Source organism: Xiphophorus maculatus, chromosome 19 (genome assembly GCF_002775205.1).
Source record: "Xiphophorus maculatus strain JP 163 A chromosome 19, X_maculatus-5.0-male, whole genome shotgun sequence".
NCBI lineage: Eukaryota > Metazoa > Chordata > Actinopteri > Cyprinodontiformes > Poeciliidae > Xiphophorus > Xiphophorus maculatus.
The window spans coordinates 8462582-8484099 of record NC_036461.1 but is presented as its reverse complement, the minus strand read 5'-3'; the positions used below and the strand labels follow the sequence as shown (position 1 = coordinate 8484099).

The following is a 21518-nucleotide window of genomic DNA, read 5'->3' as shown; positions in this document are numbered from 1 at the left end:
AAAAAGCTGTTACAAGTTTTGGCATTCACCACACGAGTTCAACAATTTATGGTGCTGCCTTCATGAGGGATGGTGTGATCAGTCTTCAACAAGACTGTGTCATTACCAAGTGTCTATAAATAGCATTTATGCAAATGGCATGATGGAAGTTATAAAGGCAGATTGTGTAGGTCTTTAGGAATTAATAGGCTCACTTTAGGCCTTAATTACTTTAATAACCTAAAGCTTTTGATAAAAGTGGGCTAGACGGAAACTTTTAATATGATCACAACTCTTTAAAATGAGGAAACGGTCCTGAGCGTTGCTTTGTAAAGTAAGATTATAGTGCCCTCTATAGGGCAAAATGATGTATTAAAGTTGCAGCTGAAGCCTATTATGCTTTACAATTACCAATAATATCCCACTTCTATAAAGTAAAATACATAATTAGTTCCAAGAGTCCAATTTAACAAGCCCTTTTCCATTGTTGGAAATCTGTTAGAGGACCCTCTGAAGTCCCTGCAAATAGTTTGTAACTTGAAACCAACCAGAAGCCTCTCAAATAATAATCAAACTTTAAAATAGAAAATGTAATTCTTGAAGTGCTCTCCCCGAGGCTGGTTCTCTTTAGGCTCAGAGGAAATGGACTCCTACCAAACACCTGATGCCGCTGCAGCAACAAAACTCTGATCTTCAGGCACAACAAGCTCACATCACAGCAGGACTCCCTAAGTCAGCAGATAATCTGGCTTCGGTTGAGAAGAAATCCCTCAAAGATAAACATGTGCATTAAAATGTATCAAAGACATCAAAGCACTCCAACATGAGCTTTTATTGTTCTTTGCCACAAGGCATCATTATTGGGTTGAAAAGGCCCAAACAGTGGCAAGTGTTCATCCCTCTTTCTATATTTTGTCATGTTGCATATATTTAAATGGGACTTTATGTGATAGACCAACATATGACATTGCATAAGTACTTTGAACTCCCTTGTTCCTGAAAATGTGCTATATAATTAAAATTACTTTACATAGGTTGAAGTGGGAAGAAAATGCCACAAAGATTAATAGTGCAACTCTGCTTAGGACTAACATTCATAACCTTAATATTCAGATAGATTCAGACCATTTACTGGTTTTTATATGCAAAAATAAGAAATTGAAAGATATCAAAAAGTGTTTTCTTCCACTTAACAATTGTGCACTACTTATCACATAAAACCCCAGTAAAATACACCAAAGCTTGTGGTTACAATGTGACAACATGTGAAAAAGTAAGGAAGGCTTGTTGCTTGTTTGATTGAAATAAGGTTTTGTCATAACATTTTCATTTGGTATGGCAGAGATATAGAAAAAAACAAGTACTAAACAGTAACAGTGTAGCAAATATGTTGACATGGGAAACATTTAAGCAAAATATGATGCATATTGCATGAAGTCTTAATCGTTTTAACCAGCACAGTCCAACTTTGCTTTCACAGTTTTATGTTGACCTAATGGATTTTGGCTCTGCAAATGTTTCGACACCTTCTAAGAAACTGTAACAAAATAAATGGATGATTATAAGAGATGGTGCAATTAACAACTCACAGGTCCTGGTGGACCATAGACACTGAGGATGGAGCAACACATTAAAGAGAACTACTCAGCAAACTGTTGAATCAATAAGGCAAAGTCTGCCAGCAAGAAGCCGCCGCATGTAGACTCAAGGAGCCAGACGGGCCACATATTGCGATGCTGAGGAGATTTAAAGTGGCTCAACCCTCCACAAAAAGGAAAAAAAAAGACCTTCTCCTTTTCCGGTTCGCTAACCACACACACTGAACCTTAAAGCCAAATTGTCATGGAGGGGGAAGAGACATGAGGTCTCGGTGTCTGCCACTCCGCATCGCTAGATAAAAAGAAGGTGAAGGATGCCGTGTGAGCAATTGGTTCCAATTGACAGAAGATTGGTCATGGTCAGCCTTCTGAGTGGAAATCCACGTGAGAATGAAGCGTTTGGACCAGTGAGGGGCACAAGAGGCCAACAGCAGACAATGAGGCCACTCAGAGGAGTCTGGCTGCCGTGGAAATGTGGAGAATTTAACCCCTTCTTCGCCTGATTTTTCATTTAACTTAATGCACTGACATGTAACATTTTCAGAAGAAATATCAGAGTAAGCTGCATAGCCCCCAAAACATGACAGGAAGTAAAGTGGCTAAGATTTTTGTAACCTGCTAAAATCAATCGCAAGGTTCCCCAAACGACTGTGTTAAATAAACAAAAGGTCAAATCACATGCTTGAAGTTGTGTCTTAAATAGCACCTCTCCAACCTCAAGGGCCAGCTCAACCATTACCATCCTTGTGACTTTTTTACCAATTAGGCAGGTCCTGTTCACTGAAAGAGACCGGCTGCTTTTAAGTCTCAGAGGGCCAAAGGGTCAACGCTCAATCAGTCTGCTTGGAGAGGTTGTGTGTTTGAACGAGTCTCTAGTTGACAGGCCAAGGATGAGGGGTCAAAAGGAGATGGGGGGTGAGGGGATGCAGTGATTGGTATGGGTAAGGAGTCCTGCCAGCTCCTACGAGAAGCCTTTTGAGGCCCAGACACTGGCCAGGGCAGCTTGGGCTTTCACAGCGCAGCCGGCTTCTTCTCCAGACCTGCAGCAGCTGATGACAAGGCCCCAGCTGCTAATTATACGGCTGACGGAGAGTCACTCAAGTGGGACTGTCGGAGCAAGGGGTGGCCCTTGTGTGCAAATCTGATGGGAAGTCAAGGGTGGAAGAACAAGAAGGGTTCCACCTCCATAAGGGTAGCTGTACTTTTTCTATTGTTTTAAAGGAAACAAGTTACTATGCTGGGAGAAATTACAGTTATTATTCCGAATATAATGTTAATTTTAATTATGCATTCTGTTTTAGGTTTGGGGAATGAAAAACAACAAATAACTTAAATCTTAAAAATAAACATTAGATGCACAAGTTTGAATTGATTTTGGATTTTCTCCACTCCACACAGGCTCAAAAGAATAGATACACCCACACATCCAGTAGTAACATAAATGTTCCTTAGCAAGTTAAAGGCAAATCAAACTCTTACTTTAGCCATTCACCAAAAGTACTGCTACTTTTATAGCCTTACGTTGGCTACAAAGTAGCCAAACTTCTGATGGCTACAAAAAGTATGTGGTTCCAGGGACTTTGACCCAACTATTAGTGGTGTGTGCATATATTCGAGTGTGTATGTTTAACTGAAAATGATAGAAAATCCAATTTAAATTCAAACTCAGTATTTTGCTTTATTTTAGTTGTTGTATCAAAAATCTTTCCTAAAAAAAGAGCTTCATATGAAATTCATGCCTATAATGAGTATTTGTAAACTTGTTATTGGAGCTATACAAAATAAATTCAATAAATCATTGTTTATAGTAATATGCGTTCATTTCAGCTGGACTTGGTTTTCAGTCTCGACAGTGCACTGTGCATCCGCCCATGATGGATCTATGCTAGATCACCATCTGTCCGGTGGACACGGGGGCTGAGCCAGTTGAATTCCAGATGTAGTACTCTTTGGACTGAAGTTCTCGGGCTGAGGACCACACAATGACACCACTTTCAATTTCACATAAGGATAAAAGCAAAGGAAATGTTTTGAGATCATAGCTCTGGACTTACACGTGGAAATCCTTGGTTTTGCAGATGAATAAACTTGCACTGAGTGCTGGTCAACACAGCATCCGGACAGAGTCGTGTCTGGCACCCTTAAGTACAACTGTTAGTAGAAACAGAAGAACGGCAAACAGCACCGAGTTGATGAAACCAGATTTAAAGTTGTCCACCTACATGCAACTTATTAACATTTTTAAGAGGAGAGGAAAAATCCAAGACATTCATGGTTTTCATAAATATATATTAGTGTTCATCAATACCTGCAAGTCAAGCTTAAAACAAACAAAAAATAAAGAATGTAAGGCTAATAAATGCAACTAAATAATTGAAAGGATTAAATAAAATGTCTTTTTAGATAAAGACTGAAATAGTTTTGTGTCTTTCTTTTTTAAATAAATACACAAGTTCTTATTAGAAAGCCGTAACACTTTACCTTAATGTAGGCAGTAAGTCCAGTGCAGAGAGGGTCAGAAGGTCCACGTGAGGATCCAGAAAAAGTTATTTTGCCATCCAATGTAACCTCACGAGACTTTGGAAACTTTTGACCTTTAGTTTAGCGAAAAATAGAAGAAGTTTTATTTATTTATTTTTTTTTTTAAATCTTTTTAAAAAATTCTAGAAAAAAAATACTTTTTAATAAAAAAATCCACATGTACCTAGAGCCCAGACCAACAGATTCTTCTCTTTAGACACGTCTAACTGCCCGGAGCTCACTTTCACATCCGCCACAGCCATCTGATTTCTGGACAACATGCAAACATTTGAGAGAAGCATTAGAAGCACACCATTACTTCACACCTATTGGGCACTGTTATATTATCTTTTTTTAGATAACAGTGCTGATCGCCTTGGCAATGTCTCTCTTCTTTTAACATTTTATGTATAAATTCTTCAATTTAGTCACATCTTTGAAAAAACTAATTAAAATCAAAACATTAACAGAAAACAGCTCTACATTTTTCTTACTAAAGTACAAAAAGCTGCTCCCATAAGTCTTTTTAATATGGGTTTTTAACATTGTATGGGATTCAGACACCCAAGCAAACATATAAAGATTTATAAATGCTTCTCTTTTTCATGGAAAAATCACATAAAAACAATTAGGACTTTTTTCAAGAATCTTTGAGTGAAACAAAGTCTCTACTCTGTCTGCTCCTTGCATTTCCTCTCATCGGTATGGCAAAGTCTTTCTTCTTTGCTTTGTCTCTTCCTTTCCTCACCAGATCTAAAGAGCAGGCTCATCTTCCCACTGGGTTTAAGTAAGAGATTAAAAAAAACATCCTTCATCACGACACCAAATCTTTGAATTTAACTTGAAGTATTTCTTAAGTCCGCCTTGATTAATGGTCTCTGTTTTTGCTGCAACTTATTTAATTTCCCAGAGAATTTTATGAAAAATATATATTCAAAAAAAGGACAGGCAAAGTTGGTTTTACAGCTCTAGACAAACCTTACTGAGTAGGAGTAAAAACACAATTGTACAAGTTCCTGTTGCCTGACCTTAACAGATCAATTACAAATCTCTTTAATAAATAGTAAATCACTAACTTACCATAATAAAAATTTAATAAATAAAGCACCTTTTGACTACAATTTCTTACCAGAGGTGTTTTTTTTGAGTGGATCAGGAGCTATTTTCAAAGATGGCCTAGTGCAAGAGAATTTTTCATTCTGCTGTTTACCTGTTGAAGAACGGCAGGTGTGCTTCGCAGTACTCAAAGCTGTTTTTCACAGACTCGTGGAGCTTGAGGGACACACTCACGCGAAGGTTATTCTCCTCTGCCTTCAGCTGATATGAGCCAAGGATGGGAGGAACAGGGACCTGGAAGGAAAGTTCATCAGTTATCCATTCTCTCATTGCTTCATAAAGTCATTGGTCTTCAGCTGAAATGTATACCTGTGAAGTGTAGCTGCAAAGTCTAAATGGCTCCAGAGGAGGAGAAAAGGGAAACTTGTACGGCCCAGAGAAAGCAGAGCCGTCTGCACCATCAACACTGCTGGTGGTCAGAATACTAGAGTCCAGAGAGGTCACGCAGGGATGGACCAGGATGTCCTGCAGTGGAGAACCGTTGGGTGGCAGTGTGAGGGTCACAGTGACGTTCGGCAGCACCCCCTCTACTTCACACTGTTGAAAGAAGTGCAGAATAGCATAGCATGAGGTGACAGTACATTCAAAATATATTCACACTACCTGAACGTTTTCACATTTTGTCATGTTGAAACCACAAACTTCAGTGTATTTTTTTAGGATTCAATAAGGCAAACTAACACAGAGCGGTGTGCAATTGTGAGGAAGAAGGAACTGAAAGGACACAGAAAGGACACAATTTTCTGAAAAGTATGTCAAGAATGTGTTTTCCCTTTTAATCTGAAACTTGAAATTAAAATGTGACAACCTTTTCAGAGTATTTATCAGAAAAGCATCCACAATGTCCACATTGTCTGGAGGAGGAGCTGCACAGATCCCCAGCTCAGGTGGGCGAATCTCTTATCACAACAATCATTGACTGCCCACACCACGTATATAGACTTTATGACAGAGATACAAGAATGGAACTAATGATAAAAGAAAGCTAAAAATAGATTTACAGTTTGCCACAAGCCTTATGGGGAACCTGCAAACATGTAGAGGAAAGTGATGTGGTCAGATAAAAGCACATTTCAAACCTTTAGAGTGATATGCAAAGGTTTGTGTGACAGGAAGCTAACTGCAAATGCTTAAACACACTAGCTAGCATCATGATGTGGGAATGCCTTTTTACAGAAAGAACAAGAAAAAATATAAAATACCCTGTGGATGCACTAAAAAATTTAATCCCAGTAAAATTCATTAAAATTTGCGGATGCAATATAAGAACATGTGTGAATGTTCACTGGGTATGGATACTTTTTTAGGACACTAACTACTTTCTTTACATAGCGCCCTTACCTTGCAGGTCACTGTCCCGTAAACATCCCACGTATCCTGTCTGCTCTGGTTCCCATACTGCATGGAGCGCACTGTTTCAACCACAGCCACATTCACAGAGGCTCGACCCCGATATAGACCCGTCTTCCAGGCTGGCTGCTTCTGGGTGACCGTAGATGTGGGCGCCGTGGGTGCAGTAGGTGTTCCCGCCAGTGGTATAGTATCAAGAGGTGTGCCAAGAGGACACACCTGCAAGAGGAGAGGTGGCAGCATTGCCACACGAGAGTCCAGCCCCTCCCTGTCAAGCTTCCCCCCTGACCCTAGCACAAAGGTCTGGAGGCCAGCTAGAAATGTGAGACCCTGAGACACTGACAGCAGGCTGGCCAGAGGTGGTCGCGGCTCGGAGGGGATATCCACTAATGGGAGGCAAGCCAGGATGAGTGGACCCTGAGAGATGGCCAGCACAGGCCACAATGTTGCCTTTCCATTCAAACGCAGCTCCACAGCTGGTGAACGTGGACGGTAAAGGCAATCATCTCTGTCAGCGACGTAAGGCTTGTTAGGACTGGAAAGGCCCAGCTCAGTGAGCAGGAGCTTTAGGAGGATTCTGTCCTCTGGGACGGCTACGTAGGAGGAACCTGCCATAATTTTAGCGCGGTGTTCCACAGTGGAAAACCTCCTGTTAGAGAGACGCATGACATTCAGCTACATTAAATAACCAACAGGAAGGTTAGAATAAACAAACTCATATAAAACCAATGATCTTTTCTTTGTAATGAGTCTATACGGAGAGAGAGAAACAGAAGGAAGTCACAAACCTTGAAAACCGCACTGATGCATTTTCTCCTTTATCATAAAAAATAATCCATAAAGCTCGCAAACTCATCTGTTCGACTGCAAGAACTTCCCTAATTTCCACAGATTAATATTTGCATCCCTTCGAGCACGTTTAATTACTTCTTATCCTCAGCATACACACTTCTCTTGATGCAGCAGTTAACTTCCTGTTGTTATCTCATGTGACGACCACGGCCAATCAGCTGACACAAGCGCATGCGCAATATGAAGTGACTGTGCTAGGGATGGGAATGCCGACAGTTTTTTAAGATCTATGTTTTTTGGCTCCAAACCTTTAACTGTCTGAAATATTTAGCTTACATTTTGCTCAGTTTCAATACAAGAAATTTGACAAAATCTAATATGAAGACCATCTACTCCTCTGTCCACCAAATACTAATATAAAAAGAAAGCAAAGAGAAAGCCTGGATAAAGTTTTCCAAAAACCATGTACATGTAGGCAGTGCAGCAAACAGCAGAAGGTCCTCTGGTAAGGTGAGACCATAATCTCAGTTTTTGGCCTCATCATCATGATATACAGGTGCTTGTCCTCAGCAGGAATAGTAGCTTCCCTATTCAGGTCAGGGTTAACTGGAAGATGGATGGAAATAAATTTAGGGCAATCTCTGAACTGTTAGAATGTGCTAAAGATCAAGGAACTTAAGAACAGCCGTAGACTGGCTGAGCTATTTTTTTGCAAAAGAATATTTGACAAAATGTCTTTCTATGCAAAGATGGTAGACTAATGGTGGTACTGCAAAGAATATATTTAGGGTTCTATATATTATATGTCACATTTTCCCAATATTATTTGAATACATTTTCAAAAACATTAATTTCCTTCCACTTCACAATTTTGCACTACTTTGTATTGTTATCACATAAAATCCTCCTGGTTCATGAAGTGACAAAATATGAAAAAGATAAATGGGTGTGAAAATTTCTTCAAAGCACTGTTGTTTATTTCCTCTTGCACAATATCGGTTCTCAGATGGGAATCTATTGCCAATTTGGCCCCATCTCAAAGAGCCGGCATATTAAGTCGGCTCAGCCTCGGACAGCACCTACTTGTCCCCACCCTTCTCTCCCATACAGGAAGCTGAATTTCTTTCAAGCTAGCTGTCAACAAAGGGGTAAAACTGAGAGAGAGAGAAAACAAACCCGAGCATACGTCGGCGTGATAGCTGACTGTTGGTTGATTGGTTGTCTTAAAGCTTAATTTTGCGGGTCTGTCAGGGGAATCGTGAATATGGCGACCACCGCTCAGCTGTTCGAGGTAAAAACAACTGCAGTAAGCTATTCTAGCTAGCAGGCTAACTAATGGTCAACTGTTATAACGGCTGCTTAACGGTGCTGACTTTATTTATTTGTACAGTGTGTAAAGAAAGGTTTGCAACAACTTCTATAGCCAATACGTGCTTGTTTTATTCAGCAAAACACAATGAAAAAGAGCAGCACTTTACATCTTGCTGGAGATGTCATTGTTTTTGACTGCGTGCAGGAGAATCACTGCTGGTTTTAAATGTTTTATGAGATCTTTTTGACTTTGCTCTGTGTAGATCTTATGGTTTGCTCATACTATGATCTGGTCTTCATTCATCTATGCTTTCTGCCCCCATGTAGGAGCCTTTTGACGCAGATGAGTACATTGAGAGGTTAGCATGGAGGACTCCAGGAGGAGGCTCTAAAGGAGGAGCTGAGGCGTTTGACCCCAAAAGGTAGCAAATAGATGCTTGTCAATCACGTGTTCTGAGTAATGCCCCTATATATCGTCTTACTTTAGTTGACTTTATCTTTTTATTATTATGATTTTATATGAAAGCACATTGACCAGCAGGCGTTTGTAAATGTGCATTTAGTGATTCACCAACTAGATATTTTCTGTCTAAAACAGATGTCCAGTTTTTCTTTGTGTATTAATTGCAAATTTCAGATTTGACAAATCCGTACTTCCTATTGTCATTGTTGAGACTAAAACAAATTCTGCAAGGTTGTTTTTTATCAACTTATTTGATTGGATTGTACCAAATGGAGAATGTTTTATATTACTGTTTGTTTTGAGATAACTTTGTTTCTGTGAAATATAATGGACATTTTGACCTTTACAAGGTAATTGAAGGCTTTGATGTAAGTGGAAATTGAGTTTTTAAAATAAATTTTTTATCTGATTCTTTTTATTAAAGTTGAGAAAATGTGTAGAAATGTACACCATTGATTAATGTTTGTGTAATTTGAAATTGCTAGTAGTTCTTAGATTATTTTAGTGTTTAACCTGTCCTTTAAAATAAATGAAATTTAATCGGTACATTCCTATTTATTATGGCTATAATTTATAATAAATCCATCAATTCCCTTCACTTCTATCACATCAAGTCAAGTAAAGTTTTTTTAATGAAAGAACATTCAACACAAATGCAGTCAACCTTTATGCTGTGCCTTTTAATAACATCAATATGTTAAGTGGGTTTAATCAAATCACTGTGAGACTCTGGGTTTTCTTATAAATTTCTAATCTTTTCTTGCAGGCAAACACTTATCCATTTGTGATTTCTGAAAGAAAAGCTTCATCACTTGTTACCTTTTAATAGTAAATAATATATATATTTAATGAAACTAACAAAGAGGTGCAAATGCAAAAAAGGCACATGGATGATGTCCATTAGATTAGCTCAGTTTTTTTCCCTTATTTTTCTCACATTAAAACAAAAATGTATGTTTTAAAACAAGTCTCTTTAAATAATTTAACGTGAAATTTGTTCAAAAGTTTCCTCCTGTTGTTTTTCAAATTATTTAACTTCATGATCATGGTAATAAAAATTGTTGAATCATGTTGTCCTCATTAAAATGCTCCCATTAGCAAAGTGTTGCAGTTGTTCATGTGACGCATGTGGATCAGTCAGTAAAGTTTCTAAACTGAATTGTTGCTCAAGGTGCTTTGCATGACCAAAATAATGAATTTATTTTTAAGTAAATGCAAATTTACTTAAAACTAAATTAACAGATCCAAATAAAAACAAGTAGAATAAGATTGAAATGTTTTAAAATAATTTGGTATTTCATTTTGTTAAATGTTTTAGCCAATTTTGAATTTTATTTAATTCACTTTTTTTATTAATTAAAAAACATTTTAGGTACCTTTTTATCTGTTGCAACTATTAATTGTGACTTTGTCTAAGAGTGTTAATCCTTACTACAGCACATCTCTGGTTCCTGTGCACTGATTTAGACGTTTTGATAGCTTGAAATAAATATGTTTACAAATCCTTTGCATGCTTTTCTCCCCACTTCTGTGATGTTTACACTTTGGGACAGAGTTGCATCCCATAAGCAAAAATGCCACACCAGTTTAACTTTGCTCCAGATCCATTCCCACTTTATCTACTTCAACCACAAATTGTTGCCAGCACCTCCTCGGAAGCTCTTAGCGAGGAGTCAGCGGCGACGTGTCTGAGGAGGCCACCATACTGTGAGTCACCAGCCGGGAAAGCGAGTGTCTGTTGGGAGAGGATGGAAGATGACTTTAAGCTGCAGCCAGTGCTGAAGGAATTAGTCAGAAGATTATACACTCATCATTTTGGGATATTTCCTACTCCTTGAAATGTGGTGCTGACTTAGAACATTTGCTCTGTAGTCCTAATGGCACTTAAAATGCAGCTGACGAAGCTACTAGTTTTCTGAGCTTTTTAAGCCAAGGGAGCCAGGAATTAGACGATCAACATTATTCTGTAACTATTTACTGTATCTGTGAGGTCAGTGGGACAGATATAACCTTTTGCCAATCAGTGATTCCTTCACCTGAGGTGTATTGTTTCATGTTTTGTCTGTTTTGCATTCACAAGTGGAAACTTCTGTCTGGACATATCTGCTTGTCCTCTGCAACAGGCTCTTGGATGAATTTAAGTGTCACATCGAGGAGCTGAAGCAACTGGATGAGAAGATCCAACGGAAGGTGGAGAAGCTCGAGCATCAGTGTCATCGGGAAGCGAAGGAATTTGCCCACAAAGTGCAAGACCTGCAAAGAAGCAACCAAGTAGGTTGCTTACTTGAACACAAACACCCAAGTTTTGAACACAAAACTTAGATTAGGATTTGGAAATTATGAGATTTAAACCAGACAGTTTAAAACAACCCAGCTTATTATGTGACATATTATATGTTCTATTTATATCACCTTCTTTTGCTTTTATTTTCATTCAGGTGGCCTTTCAGCATTTTCAAGAGCTTGATGAGCACATCAGCTACGTGGCCACTAAGGTGTGTCACCTTGGCGACCAGCTTGAAGGGGTGAATACGCCCCGCCAAAGGGCCGTGGAGGCCCAGCGGCTCATGACGTACTTCAACGAGTTCTTAGACGGAGACCTACGCAGTGACGTCTTCCATAACCCAGAAAAGGTGAGGACGACATTGGGTGCGTGTGTGTTTGTGTATGCGTGCGAGACCACTGTTGAAGGCTCCTGCGGTGAGTATGAACAGGATTATGAGGTAACCCACCCTTGCTAATTTGTCAGGTTTATCCCCTTGGTTGGATCCCTCGGCTAATTTGGATTAATGGAACTGTCTGACAATAGCTGGTTGATTGATGAGCATGGATGTCAGGATGCGGATGTCAAAACTAATTGCATTTACTGTAGTTTGTCTTAGAGGGAGAATTTGATTGGTCTCCAGCTTTGTGTTATGAAGCCAGATGGTAGATGTAGGAGCAGTATAAACAATGCATGTTGCAGAGTCGAGTTGGTGTGAAAGAAGTAACTCCGACACCACAAAAACACAAAACCTTAATAAGTATTTTTGGTCTTGTTTCTAGTGCAAATATCTTAGTAGACTTGAAAGAAGACAAAACTAACTTACAAGTAACTTTTGAGCAATATATAGGAGCTTGGCTTAAGTCAATAACTTTTTAATATTGATAAAAAATTTATAAGTGAAATAATCTCCCAGTGAAACTAGGACTTTTTTGTATCAATTTTAATGATTTTTTGACTTACAACAAGCTTCTGTTTCTTGTTGAAAGTTACTTGTAAGTTGGTTTTGTCTTATTTCAAGTGTACTAAGATATTTGCACTAGAAACTGGACCAAAAATACTTGGTAAGATTTTGTGTTTTGCAGTGTAAAAGTTTGATTTTGTAGTTTTGTCATGATAGTCAACTTTGAATTATTCAGATTTAATAGGAACTTGATTTGAAGTCGGGGGGTCAATCCTATAGACTGAAGCTTGAGATGGTGCTGGTATACCAGAAAGGCATGCAAAAATATCTGTCCAGATTCCGTTTCCTGAGCATACCTCCATATGAGGGGGAAATGGGAAAGCTGCAAGTGAATAGCTGAAGGGGGATGGCTTTGCTAATCCTTCTGAAAGGGAGGGCTGGGCCGCCAGCGTGGAGACAAGTGCTGCTAAACCCTGACTGCAGGGAGACGGCTACATTACTTACATGGGATTTAGCTAATCTTAGCTGGGGGACAGATACTTAGAAAACCTTCGCCGAGCAGAAAGGCTGGATCCTCCTCACGGGAGCAGAGTAATGATGTTAGCTGAGGCAGGCATCTGCGGGAACAGAGGAGTTGCGGACGGTGGGCCTTTCGTAGGTCTGGGGCTTTTACAGCCGATGTGTGCGGGCGGTGGGGTGGGGAGGAGTGTTCTCGATAGGGCCTCCTTTTTTACACAGATATCCCTGGCCGGACAGATTATTGAAAGCGATTTAGCCTCCTGTGGGATTACAGTCCATTCAGAAAAGACGTGCCAGTAAAGAGCTGGATGTGCTGCTAAGTCAGGACTGCTGCTGCTGCCAATGCCCAGGTGAGCGCAGCCTGTCTGTTATCAGCTTCCTGTTTAACACAGGAAGGTGGAGGGAGGTTGCTCTAAGATGATGATCCCTCAAGTGGAGACGCCGCCAGCGGCCTGCCCACTTTCTGTCTGGATGTCCACCTCACGTGATTCTGTTGTGCTATCTCTCTTTTTCCACCTCACCTGACATTTCCCCTCTCTCGCTCGCCAACACTCACACCTGCGCTGTCTCTTTCTGTAACCCTCAGATTAAGGAGGCTGCTGATATCATTCAGAAGCTGCATCTCATTGCCCAGGAGCTCCCATTCGACAGGTGAGTCAGGCGTCCTGGAGGCAGCTTTAGAACAGAGCGCTGTCAAGCAACAGGAAAGTGGTGTATTACTCACAACTTTATGCAGAAGTATTCAGCCTCTTGAACTTTTTCATGTCTTGTCACATCATAAGCATAAAAGTTATGGACTTTTATGTGATAGACCAACACAAAGTGGATGAAAAGACATTCCTTTTAAGGGAGTGTTTCATCTCTCCCTGAGTCAATACTTACAGCTCCAAGCTCAGTTACTCATCTATAGACTGAATAATTTTTGCTTATTCTTTTTTGCAAAATAGCTCAAGTTCAGTCAGATTGGATTGAGAAAATCAAGTTTTCAAGTATTGCCACGAATTCTCAGTCAGATTCAGGTCTGAATGCTGACTGGTAACACATTAAGACGCTTTGATCTAAACCAGGAATCTGCAACTTTTACAGTCCAAACAGCCTTTTTGTCCTCAGTGCAGCTAAAAAAATATATATATTTTTTGATAAACATCTACAATGGAAAGTTCATTTTAAAGAACCACTATTTTCTTTGTTTTAAAATAAAGAAAAACATGAAACCCTTTCAAAAAGAGAATGGATATTTTGTTTCTATGGAATGTTGGTGTGAAAAATGTTATAATGAAAAGCACAATTTAGAATGGGGGGGAAATTGATCTTAAAGCATTATTGGTGCTTCATGTGTCATTCTATTTTGAACATTTAATGCAGTCATTCCATAAAAAATGAAAAACTGTTATTATATCATATTTGAAAACAGTAGTTGATTCTTTATCATTTCCAAAGTTATTAAGAGCCGTTGTGGAAAATCCTAAGGGCCACTTTCAGCTCCAGACCGACAGGTTGGAGGCCCCTGACTGAAACCAGTCCATTACTGCTATTGCAGTTGTTTTCAAAGATCATGATCATTTTTCCTTTGTGTGTATCACAGGTTTGCAGATGTCAAGGCAAAAATAGCAAGTAAGTTTCTACTCCACTTCCGTCTTTTGAGAATAGCCAAAGGTGGCCGCATTGAATATTGCTTTTATGTTTGTGTTTGTTTTTATTTGTGCCTAGGTAAATATCACGACCTGGAGCGACAGTTGATCCAGGAGTTCACTGCAGCCCAGCGCAGAGGGGAAATTGGTCGCATGCGGGAGGTTGCAGCAGTTCTCTTACATTTCAAGGTGACCTAGGAAGATATATTTGTTTTGTTGGTGTTTAATTTATATAGTGAAAAACATTACTTATAGGTATTTTAGTATAGCGTTTAAAGGCCTCATCTATGCACTTTAAAGTTGCTGGAAGAGTAACATCTGTGTCTTTCTTTTGAAGGGTTATGCACATTGTGTGGATGTCTACATAAAGCAATGTCAAGAAGTAAGAGTTTGATTTTCTTTTAACATGTTATCTCGTTTGTTTCTGTGTTAGATAAAAACATTACAAGCTCTTTACTTTCTATCTATTTTTATTTTTTTACTCTCTGTCCTTAGGGCGCCTACATGAGGAATGATGTGTTTGAAGACACAGCAGCTCTCTGCCAGAGGGTCAACAAGCAGGTGGGAGAGGTCTTCAGCAGTCCGGAGACGGTCATGGCTAAACTCATCCAAAACATTTTCGAGAACAAGCTGCAGGTACTTTTTCAGTGATTCACTCACTTGTTCGTATTTAAGTTGTTTTTTGTTTTTTTTTAACTTCCTATGTCCCCACAGGCTCATGTTAGGGAAAAACTGGATGAGACTCGGCATTCAGATGTAGAGCAGTACCTAAAGAACCTCTATGACCTTTACACCAGGTAACAAGTTGTTTACTTGCTGTTTCATGAATTTCATTCATGTGTAATCGTACTTATTTTACATCTCAATGTTTCCAGGACGACAGCGTTAGCCACAAAGCTGACAGAGTTCAACCTGGGCTCAGATAAGCACACATTCCTGTCCAAGCTTATAAAGAACATCTTTTCCTCTTACCTGGAAAGTTACATCAACATGGAAAGGGACTACCTTCGCAGTCGAGGCGCTATGATTCTGCAGCGATACTACGACTCCAAGAACCACCAGAAGCGTTCGATCGGCTCGGGCAGGTCGGATTTTCACCTGCAGTTTGAAGCATTTCTGTAAGCTTTTTTTTTGCTCTGCGTTTTGCAAGAAATGAGAAACGTTGCTGTGTTTGTGCAGTATCCAAGAACTGAAGGAGCGGATCAGACAGCGGACCAATCTTCCACTGGGTCCAAGCATCGACACCCACGGGGAGACCTTCCTGTCCCCAGAACTGGTCGTAAACCTGTTACAGGAGACGCGTCATGCCTTTGAGAGATGCCACAAGGTTAATCTTCTCTACTTCCTCCATTTAACTGATGCCTTGTTTTCTAATTAAATGAAATGATTGGTTTTCTTTGAATGCTGCACAGCTTTCAGATCCGCCTGATCTACCCAAGAATGCCTTCTCAATCTTCCTCCTGCTGGTTGAACATCTGTGTGTGGAGCACATTGATTATGCCTTGGAGATCGGCCTGGCAGGTACTCCCGTCCGTCCTCATGAGAGTAAACAATGTCTGTTTACTATTACATACAGTGAAACATTTACATACACTCATCACTGGAGTAAATATCACATTAATTCAGGACAAACACCTTCAAGGGTTTTAAAAATCTAAAATTAGAGAGCCAATATTTTTGATTTATTGCAGAGTTTATCTTGTCCACATAGGATATAAATGAGGCACTCAACCTCAAAAATATGCATACAACACATGTATGTTTGGATAAAAGTTCATATGAAAATTGCAGAGAAAAGCAAAACAGATTTTGTAGCTATTAGTAAACTTTAAAATTCTATATTAAAAACAAAGTAAAAACTTTTTCTGTAACATTTCAGTAATATCTTTAAGTGATTATGGCACCACACTAATGTTAAATGTTGCTAATGTTAGTCTAACTAAACATAAAAAAAATATTTCCATCTTATTTCTCAAGTGAAAGTACCTCTTCAAGAGGAATATAAATTCTAAATAGTGGAAAGTTGTGGATGGTAAAAAGAAAGATGAGGTAGCTGAATAATTTTAGTCTGAGCTGGTGATTTTCAAGTAATGTGATCCTGCTTACTAACTGCGATATGTTTACGCTGAGGCAGCTCCAGACAAATGAAAGAAGCTGTGTTTTATTCTTGGCAGTCATCTGAGACACCAAGCAAAAAGCTGTCAAAAACAGCTCTTTTTTTCATTTTCTATTATACTGTACTGTTAACCGAATGGGAAATGACGGACATCATGCTACATCGGGAACTTTACAAAACGCTGCATTTTGTAAAAATTTTCCTTTTTGAATGATGTCATATGCTTTACTGCCTTTACTTATGATTTCCTTTCAGCGATTCCCTCATCTGATGCAAAAAATGCCAACCTCTACTTCCTAGATGTGGTTCAGCAAGCAAACTCTATCTTTCATTTGTTTGACAAGCAGTTTAATGACCAGCTCATGCCTCTAATAAGGTCAGTTACAACCAAAAGAGCCTCTTACAAATTATAGTTCCTGTCAATTCACCCAAAAATGTGCTTTCTGTAATCTGTCTGCAGCTCCTCTCCAAAGTTGGCCGAGTGTTTGCATAAGAAAAAGGAGGTGATAGAACAAATGGAAGTTAAATTGGACACTGGAATTGACAGGTTGGTGTGTTTAAATTTTTTTTCCTGTTTGTCCCATATAACTACTATTTGGCCAGTAAAAATACATTTTATGGTCAATTTTGTTTTTACACACAGAACATTAAACTGCATGGTGGGACAGATGAAACACATTCTGACAGAGCAGAAGAAAACCGACTTCAGGCCCGAGGACGAGAACAACGTCATGATCCAGTACACTACTGTAAGAGAGGCTGAACTCTCATGCAAAGCTCAACATATGCTGCTAGTTTAACACGCCTTGTTGTTCCTAAGCTACAGATCGGTAGATTCTCCTGTTTTTATTCTGTTTCTCGGACAGGCCTGCTCCAAGGTCTGCGGCTACGTCAGCAAACAGGTGGAACACGTTCGGAAGTCCATGGACGGGAAAAACGTGGACACGGTACTGGCGGAATTGGGCGTCCGTTTTCACAGACTCATCCACGAGCATTTACAGCAGTTCAGCTACAGCTCCATGGGAGGCATGCTGGCCATCTGCGATGTGGCTGAATACAGACGATGCGCCAAGGACTTCAGAGTGAGTGAAGGGACAAAGGTCCAAAATACTCTAGTCACAGGCCAAACTTGGTTTTGCCCTTTCAGGCCTTAATTTCTATTTGTTTATATTCATAAATTCACCAAAACAGTTGTGGTTAATGGTTACAGAGCAAATGATGTTTAAAAATTACACATTTCTACTGATATATAGCATATAGATCACTTTATGGATATTAAAATATTATTAAAAAGTTCCTTGATTTTTAGTAAGTTTATCTAAAAATGCATTTTTATTCATCATTACACAAAATGATTTTTGATGATTGACTTACAACTAATGAAAAGAAAAAAACTGTTTGTCAGAAAATGGGACTATTGCATAAAACCATTAAAAATTACTTTTAATACAGAAGTACTAGCCTACTCAATGAATTTCAATGCACTTTACAACACACTTGGTCTGTGGTCCATTTTGGGGTCAATTGCTGCAGTGCAGGGTGCCGTGGAGGCGATCAGCCTGTGGCTCTGCTAAGGCGTTAAAGACACACCCATGTCCTCAATGTGTGTCTGTGTGTGGTGCCTCATGGAGTCCATGTGAATCTCCCCCAGACTTTTAACCAGCCTTTGGTTGACAATTCTCACAAGTGTGGTAGTGCGCTTTTTTTTTTAAAACCACGCTTTTTTTTTTTTTTTTTCTTTCTACTCAAATTCCTATAAATATGTTTAGATCAAGCACTCTGAACATCCAGCTTCTTTAGCTGAGTTGTAGTTGTTGCTGCTATTGGACAGATGTCAGTCAGCAGTCTTAACTTTATTGTTCTTATATGATTTTTCTGAGAAACATAATTTTGGCTTTTTGTTAGCTGTAAGCTAATCTTCCATTGAAGATGTAGTTTCTGAACCGTTTCTGCCTGTCTGTCCTCAGGTCCCTCTCGTGCTGCAGCTCTTTGACACGCTCCACTCCCTCTGTAACCTGCTGGTCGTTGCACCTGACAACCTGAAGCAAGTCTGTTCAGGTGAGCAGCTCACCAATCTGGATCGCAACCTCTTGCACGCCTTCGTCCAGCTAAGAGTGGACTATCGCTCAGCAAGACTGGGCCGTCATTTCAGCTAATGACTCTTTAAAGACCTACTGTACTCCGTCCAGGGAAAAAAAAAAATAATGATGCCTCCTGAAGATACTAATTGTCAATCGGTCTGTCTCCTTCAAACAGACCACACCGATTGGGAAGCCAATACTCCTTGAATGTGGGAATTTTACCCTTTTGTTTTTCTTTATTTCTGTAAAAGGATGAAATATAAGTATTTGTTGATCTTGAATCAATTTTGTTTTTAAATACTAATCATTGACAAATTTATGTTATAAGTGAATTACTTATGTTTGTGCTTGCATAAAAAAACACTTTGCTTGTGCCAAATATTTAAATTCTGTGGTTGAACTTCTGCACAGGATTTGGCTCTGAAGCAGCTTTAAAGGGAGACTTCCTGTCAAGTCAGACATCCGTGCTGCAGTTTTCACTTAAAATGGTGGAAACTTACTTATTTTGCTGAAATATTTAGTGATCAGAAAGCTCTATGAAACTAGAGAAGCAGCTACGCTCTAAGAGGAACGTCTAGAAGCAAGAGCAATTGCATTCATAATCTGCTGCTGCTTCTTCTGTCCCAGTATCTGAGGTAAAAGTAAAACATCGCAAAGATAACCCTTAACTCTGACCACGCAGTCTGCATCTATTCTTTACATTTCAGTAGCGAATAAAGCATTAGTCAGAAACACTTATTTCAGATCTTAGTACTCAATATACATGTAACTCAGGTATGTGTCTGTAAAACCTGCATTTCAGTTTAAACTAACACACAGTATGGATTGTTTTGTACTTTTTTTTTTAAAGCATCCAAGTTTATCAAAAGTAATGTAATTGTAACTTTGACATATAATGAAGTGGGGATGGGGGATGTTGAGGTAAAAATCATAATGTTATGCAGTATTTATTGCAGTAAAAGGAAAAATTCCCCTCGTTGCTTACAGTCAAGGCCTTAGAAGCGTAAATACTTGTAAAAAAAAAAATAAAGCGGAACAAATCCTTTGTCACATAGACATTAAGGTGCTGCAGCTGTACTGCTGAACCTCGAATATTAACAGAATTCACTTGTGTTTTCAAATATATCAATTGAATTTATTATAAACACTACATCATAAATCTTATCAGAAATAATTTTTTACCCATATAACATCGTGATAATTCCCCAACCCTTTCACAAAGTACATTCTTTTGGCTCAACAGACAAAGTTCAACAGACAAAGTGGTCGACAAGTTTAAAAAAATATTAACAGATTCCGGCCAAGTCAGCGGTGCTTTGCACTCTGAAATGACAAGCAAGGCAGACTTTGCTTATGTCTGTGCGTAGCGGCCACATGAGGACATTGTGACTTGTTGGACGCCATGATGGAAGCAGACAGGCCTGAGAATCCCTCTCTGGAGGGTCTGGGTGGTCCCTCACAGTTCAGATCGGTGCGATGGGTCACTGAGTGTGCGGCTCCGTAATTGCACAGATCAACACTTGCTCAGTCAGCGGTGCGCGAAGTCCAAGACATTGTTCATCTGATCTGCGGCGTTTCTGGGTCAGAGGAGGCTGAAATGTTGATCTCCAGTGATTAGGGAAACAAACTGAACTTAAAAGGGACTTCTTCACACACACAGCTTACTGGAGGTCCACGTTAGCTGCCCTCTTCCCAAGAAAAAGAAGGATCGCGCTCCAGATGTCTGGAACTATCTGCTGCTCCCATTGTACTGCTGTTTACCGTGATTACTGATTCAATAAAGATGCATTTTATTATTCAACTCTGGATATCTTTCATATTTTGAGAGCTGTGAATAGAAAGTTTGCCTTGGTCTCTTTCTTCCTCTCTCTGTGTGAATGTCACTTTCAAAGTGAGATGAAAAACACTCCTCCTTTCTGTAGAAGTCATCAAGTATTCATAGGAATTCTTGCCACCAGAGTAAAGTTCTTTCTTCGACTTCAGGAAGTGAGCAGAGCCGGGGGGGATTAGATCTGTACGAGCTGATGAATTGTGTGCAGTAGTCATGAACTGGGGGAGAGCGGCGGAGATAGAGACGGCTCAGAGCTCAGCTCCAGCGCCGGCTGGTTAGTGTTGTGTAGAAGGTACACACAGAGCTGCGCAAGTTCAAACAACATAATTAATTAGGCTAATATTAATATTATCAATGCCACATAAATTCAATTCTCTCTGTCCTAATCACAGCTAGATAGCTTGTAAAAATTATTTTGTTAGGCCCTGATGCAAACAGCGGGGATTTTCCAAACATTTGAGAACTATTTGTTTTTGCGGCGATTAATGTGCGTGACTCGGGAAGGGGTTGGGGGAGCGGAGCCCGGCCAGAGACGATAACTGGCGTGCAGACGGAGGCAGCGGCGCAGCGTGGCCCCGGGGACTCCCAGCATGGGCACATGGAGGAGGTGGAGGGATGGGGGCTTTTGAGGGGGGAGGGCGGGTGTTTGAGCAGGTGGAGGGGATTAGTAATATTGTCAACACTGGAGAGGTGGATAAGACTGTACCCCCTTAATCGTCAGTTTGAGCAACTCTTGCATACGTGGAAACATAAAGACTTCAGTGCAACTTAGAGTTGGACTGATTCTGGTTAAAATGGCCCAGCTTGTAAATGTATTTGTATTTGGTCACCTTAGAACCACAAACGTTGTTCCTAAAGCATTTTCTTACTCTGCTCCGTCAATCTGGACCAGCAGGGCCTGAATCCACTTTGATTCCTTTTGGACACTTTAAATTTCTGTTAACAGGAAGACAAAAATATAAATCTTATGAAACTTGTTCATTTAATTGAGTCAAAATTCTTAATTATGTGTATCATTGCTGTTTTTGTAAGTCCTGTTTTGTT

The 21518-nt window shown here is 39.6% G+C and overlaps 2 protein-coding genes across 2 annotated transcripts; one reads left to right on the top strand and one right to left on the bottom strand.

The window, feature by feature from the left end:
- Positions 1-793: 793 nt before the first annotated feature.
- ap5m1 (adaptor related protein complex 5 mu 1 subunit) lies at positions 794-7552 on the bottom strand. The gene is made up of 8 exons (XM_014476232.2): positions 7352-7552; positions 6555-7212; positions 5523-5750; positions 5308-5447; positions 4282-4367; positions 4059-4171; positions 3632-3728; positions 794-3545 (listed from the first exon to the last, which is right to left on the bottom strand). The coding sequence occupies exons 1-8, from the start codon at positions 7417-7419 to the stop codon at positions 3463-3465; spliced, it is 1473 nt and encodes a 490-aa protein (XP_014331718.1). The 5' UTR covers positions 7420-7552; the 3' UTR covers positions 794-3462.
- An 896-nt stretch (positions 7553-8448) lies between these two features.
- Positions 8449-20444, top strand: exoc5 (exocyst complex component 5). Its single transcript, XM_005797714.3, has 18 exons — positions 8449-8646; positions 8994-9088; positions 11253-11400; positions 11568-11762; positions 13402-13466; positions 14401-14429; positions 14526-14635; positions 14784-14828; positions 14942-15082; positions 15161-15243; positions 15322-15531; positions 15626-15773; positions 15859-15967; positions 16818-16938; positions 17023-17109; positions 17206-17311; positions 17429-17644; positions 18530-20444. The coding sequence occupies exons 1-18, from the start codon at positions 8620-8622 to the stop codon at positions 18716-18718; spliced, it is 2124 nt and encodes a 707-aa protein (XP_005797771.1). The 5' UTR covers positions 8449-8619; the 3' UTR covers positions 18719-20444.
- The last annotated feature ends 1074 nt before the right edge of the window (positions 20445-21518 follow it).